A 5,461-nucleotide genomic window follows, 5' to 3' on the forward strand; every position below is an offset into this window, starting at 1 on the left:
CCCATTAGCCATACCAACGAGCATAGAATCAGCATGATCGAACTATGTCTCTCTCTTTGACGTGTGTGAGGTATCGTTGTTAGTATGCAACTTGTGTGTCGCAAGACTCGAAGCTTTTTCCTTTCTTTCTTTCTTTTTTTTTTTTTTTTATATTATTTTCTTTTCTTCTTTTCTTTTCTTTATTTTATTTTTACTATAGAACTATCATTCAATTTCACTCTCTCTTTATTTTTATCTGTCTCTCTCTCTCTCTCTCTCTCTCTTTTTGATACACATACATATATGCTTATATATTTGTTCTTTTGTAATAAATAATATATATGAAAATTAAATAATATAATAATATATATTTATTAAATGATAATAAATAAATAAATATATATATATATATGAAAATTAAATAATAAAGAAAAAAATGGTAAAAAGATTAAAAGCGATGAAGACGACGTTTATCAGTACTTATCAAAGTTTAAAAGGATCTATATAGCAAGAGTTCGTAAACACTATGCTCTCAACGCGTTTGGGAGTCGAAAACGCATTTGTATTCACGGCTCGTTTCGGTTCGGTAACCGCAAGCGTTTGCGGCTTCAAATCCTAAGATTACGCGCGCCCATTCGGTAAGCATCGCCCGTTCGTTTTACCTCATCGATTGTCTGCGGTTTAACCTGTCCTCGAAAATAAACCGTACGACGAAAATGACGATGATCATCGATGAAAAGAGAAAAACTTATTCGTCCACGAACAATATTTTTTCTTTGTCTTCTTAAAAAAAAAAAAATTAAAAAAAAAAAGAAACGAAGAAGAAGAGAAAGAAAATTTTAACTTTTCGTTTCATTCTCGAAGCTTCTTCTAAAAAAATTCCTTCTAAAATTGTTCGCGTGATTTTTTTTCCTTAAAAAGAAAGAAATTCTTTTCCTTTTTATTCTTTTCTTAACTTAAATTTTGTATTAACAGAAATATTCGTGAAAGAGAGAGAGAGAGAGAGAGAGAAAACATCGATTGACTTGTATGCTTATTTATTTATTTATTTATTTATTTATTTATTTATTTATTTATTTGTTTTTTGTAAATACAATAACAGGCGTAAAATAATATTGAAATATTGTATAATTAAAATTCGACATTGGACGTTTTCTAACGCGGTTTAATTACCATGCGGGACATTCAGGCGGCAGCAATTAAAACGGGTAATTAAAAGTTTTTACCACACTCGGTCTGTTTCGAATTGCTGTGCTTTACCCTCTTTCCGAATGTTACCTACCTATATCTACCTATTGCCTGTAAATTTTTCTTTTTTTTTTTCCCTCATTCTCTCTCTCTCTCTCTCTCTCTCTTTCTTCTCTCCCACGCTTCTTTTTTTTTTTTTTATTTTTTTTCTTTTTGTCGAAGGAAAGTTCGATATAAAACATTCCGACTAAGTCGTTTATACAGGCTATAAAAAAATATTGGCACGGTCCGTTGTATTTTGTACAGTTTGCTAGTAGAGGGGAATTTATTTAAAAAAAAAAAAAAAAAAAAGAAAAAGAAAGAGAGAGAAAAAAGAAGAGAGAAAAAAATAAAAATGAAAAAGATAAAAAAGAAATTAAGTTAAGAGACTGATAGATATGTACAAGTGTGTGTGTGTGTGTGTGTGTGTGTGTGTGTGTGTGTGTGTGTGTTCCAATACATTTTTAAAGACGAACCTTTGTTCACATTGATTTAATCTTGAAAATGAAAGCTCTCTTTCTCTTTTTCTTTCTCTTTCTTTTTCATTCTTTGTCAATGAAACTTGTCGACGTTCAAGAAATATTTTCGTTTTATTTCGAACGAAGAAAGAAATATGTGAGAAAAAGCTTGCATTTCTCTTAGAGATCGCGGAATGCAATTTTTCTCATATATTTCCGATAAATGCGGAATGCGGTTTAAGATCGATCGAGATTTTTTATTTCAATGAAATTTACACGTGAGAGATACTTCGTCGTCTTTGAACGTACGAACAAAATTTAATTTACCTTAATGATTATTTTATCGTTCTCGTTTTCGTTTCGTAGGGGAAAAGGAAAAAATTTAGATTGAAAAAAAAATTGGACGAATAAGAAACAAAAAATTGTTTTTTTCTCTATAATATCGTAAGAAATGAATGAAAGAAAATAAAAAACAAGAATATTATTATGCATATCATATGATATTTATTAGCATTGATTGATTACACGTTGTTTACATAGATATTAAGAATCTTTTACAGACGGTTATACATCTTAAATACTCTTTTCTCATCCTCGCAAATTATACATTAAACAATATATTTATACATATAATCTAATTGAAATAGCAACGAAAGGAGGATATAATCAGCGTATCGTCAAGTACAATTAAAAGAAACAAAAAATAAAAAGAACAAGAACAAGGAAAAGAACAAAACGAAACAAACACAAATATCTTAACTATTATTATTATCTCTAGAACTATTTCCACGTTGCATTATGTCCTCCGTTCGAGCTATAAAAAAAAAGAAGAAGAAGAAAAAAAAATATTCGAGAGAGAGAAAAAATAGATGAAAACAAAAAAAAAATATACAAACGGAAGAAAAAGAGCTTATAGGAAAAAAGCTCTTGCATCGTACGTGCGAGTTTTTTCTTTTTTCATTTTTTATATATACATATACATATACATATACATATACATATACATATACATATACATATATACATTTCGAATAGATTCCCTTTGACACGGCGAATGTACGAATATATTTTGCTCGACGAGTGAGAGATAAAGAAAGAAACGATTTAAATCAAAAAGAAAAAATAATTAAAAAAAAAAAATAAAATAAAATAAAATAAAAAAGAACCCAAAGAGAAAAGAAAAGACCTTCAAGAGTAGCAGAACACGATTATTGTGTTCGATCTGGCGTCAGGTAAAAGCTCATCGTAGGTCGTCGTCATTATCTAGGCCACGATGTAGGGTGCGCTGTAAGCAGCCGCATAATAGGGGTAGCTCGTATATGCAGCTCTGTATGCGTAGGGGTAGGCATACGCTGCTGAATACGTCACTGGAGCAGTATATGCAATCGGTGCAGTGTACGCAGCGCCAACCAATAATCCTCGTTTGTTCCTTGCACTTTCGGATTCTATTGGGTTTGCGGCATTAGATGGCTCGATGGATTCCGCTTCAGCAGGTTTCGTATCGGCTAAGGCCATTGCGATCATGGCTAGCAGGACGATAGCCTAAATAATAATTAACAAAAAGTAAATAATTTTTCTTTTTTTTTTTTTCTTTTCTTTTCTTTTCTTTTCTTTTGGAATAGAAATTATTGCTCGTATTGTTCTCCGATGTTTCTTCTAATCTGGAGTTTTTATAGATTATTTTGATGTAAAAGAATGTTCGAAGGATTGACGATTCTTTTTCTCGCGTTATTCTCTATTTTATTTTATGAATAACTGATGTATCAAACTTGTTATAAATGGATCGAGTTATTGTGACATATTTAAATAATTGAATTCGAAGATATATATATTCTTTCTTTTTTTATTATAATGTATGTATCATAAAAAAAAAAAAATTTGGCACGCAAGAAACGAAAGAGAAAAATTCGAGATAATAATAGTAACGATAATAATAATAATAATAATAATAATAATAATAATAATAATAATAATAATAATAATAATAATAATAATAATAATAATAATAAAGGAAGACAAAAGAATAAAAAACGAGAAAAAAAAAAGAAGCAAAGGAAAGAAACAAACGAGTTCGTGACGATCTCGTTTATCGCAGATTTCAAATAGAAAATACTCACGGCGAAGCACTTCATGTTGATTATCGGAGTGAAATAGTAGTCCTCGTTGATTGATAACTTCGAAAGCTCGTAGTTGAGGATCGATTGATGGTACGAGTCGAAATCGAGTTCGTTTATATAGTCCGATCGATCGTTTAAAAGAAGTAGAGGCAATACGTCCTTTCGTGTGTATATACGTGGATCGAATCAAACATTAATTTGACTCGCGTAATCGAGCATAATCGTGATCACGTAGTCGTCATCATTGTCACGTAATCGTCATTCTACCTAGAGTATAACTTATGTATACGTTACATACGTTACATACGTTACATACGTTGAACCTTATTTATTAGTTGAAGTTGAGAAATAATGTATACAAAACGAAATAGTCTCTGTCTATCTCGTTGGCTTTACTCTTTCGAAGTTGAGCAACCTAGAGCAAGCTTGTCCTTGGCCAATGGCCAAACACCAAGAGATAGAAGAGGAAGGAGGACACGCAACATTCTTTCCCGTCCATCGATCGAGCACACGTTCAATCGTTTTGCGACCTTGTCGAGGTCGATCTCGAAATCCTATTGATTACGTTCATTCTCATCGGCTTATTTTTTTCTTCGTTTCTTCTTCTTCTTCTTCTTTTCAATTCTTTTTTATTTTCTTTTTTATTTTCTTTTCTATTTTTTTTTTGTTTATGTCTGGTGAAAATCTCGACGTCGTCGTCGTTGTTCTTTAATTCTTGTGTCGTTTCTTTCTTTTCTTTTTTTCTATTTTACAATAACCACGTAAATTTGCAGTCTTAGAAGAGAACAATGTCTGTTCGTTTCAATACAATAATAAAAAAATAGACAAAGAAAAGGAGAAATAGATTAATTGTTCTTCATTCGTGCAACATCTCTTTTTCTTCTTCCATATGCCGAAATTAAATAAGATTCTATGAATGAGTTAAATCGTTAGTTAGCCTAAATACACGTTAGCCTATTGTCGAATGAGAACGATTGGTATTCTAAACAGGTCTCTCTCTCTCTCTTTCTCTCTCATAGGAAGTGTGACGACGTATCAGTCGAAAACGTTTCTCATCAAGGCCGATAAACCTTAACAACTGATTCTCTAAGAGAAGGAGAAAGGACGAAGAGAGGGGAAAGTGTAATAATGGAGATATTATGCCCTTCGATTCTCTCGAGGCACTTACTTATTGAAATTCTATTCGAGATTGTACGTAGGTACTTACTTACGCACGCTTTGCCGTAAACTATTTGCGATAAATTTGACGACGTCGTGTTAACTATTCTAAGCTTGTACTCAATCCTAACACGTTTCGGTTAAATCAGATAGAAACAGACAGAGAGAGGGAGAATGTGTGTGTGTGTGTGTGTGTACGCGCGCATATGCGCGTGTGTTTAAATCATCCCAAATTATTCCTACGACGAAACTATGAAATTTACGAATTCTATGAAATTTTAACGGAAAGTAGTCGCGATTATTTTTATATAGAATAGATGGATATGTAAATTTAAACAAGTAAATATAAGAGTTGAAAAAACGAGGATGAAAAAAGAATTATAAAAAAAAAAAAAAAAAAAAAAAGAAGAAGAAAGAAGGAAGGAAAGAACATTTATTCTCAGATTTTAAACGTGTCGAACAAAACTCGCGAAAGATCAATAAATTGATATTAATTTTTATAATTAATTTTTTTTTTTTTTT

At 31.2% G+C, this 5,461-nt stretch overlaps 2 protein-coding genes across 12 annotated transcripts in view; one reads left to right on the plus strand and one right to left on the minus strand.

The window, feature by feature from the left end:
- Window positions 1-5,461, plus strand: part of LOC122633268 (stress-activated protein kinase JNK) — a 156,254-nt gene that overhangs the window by 78,578 nt on the left and 72,215 nt on the right. The window lies entirely within an intron of this gene.
- LOC122633271 lies at window positions 2,146-3,918 on the minus strand. Its single transcript, XM_043820986.1, has 2 exons — window positions 3,782-3,918; window positions 2,146-3,206 (listed from the first exon to the last, which is right to left on the minus strand). The coding sequence occupies exons 1-2, from the start codon at window positions 3,794-3,796 to the stop codon at window positions 2,928-2,930; spliced, it is 294 nt and encodes a 97-aa protein (XP_043676921.1). The 5' UTR covers window positions 3,797-3,918; the 3' UTR covers window positions 2,146-2,927.

Source organism: Vespula pensylvanica, chromosome 12 (genome assembly GCF_014466175.1).
Source record: "Vespula pensylvanica isolate Volc-1 chromosome 12, ASM1446617v1, whole genome shotgun sequence".
Taxonomy (NCBI): domain Eukaryota; kingdom Metazoa; phylum Arthropoda; class Insecta; order Hymenoptera; family Vespidae; genus Vespula; species Vespula pensylvanica.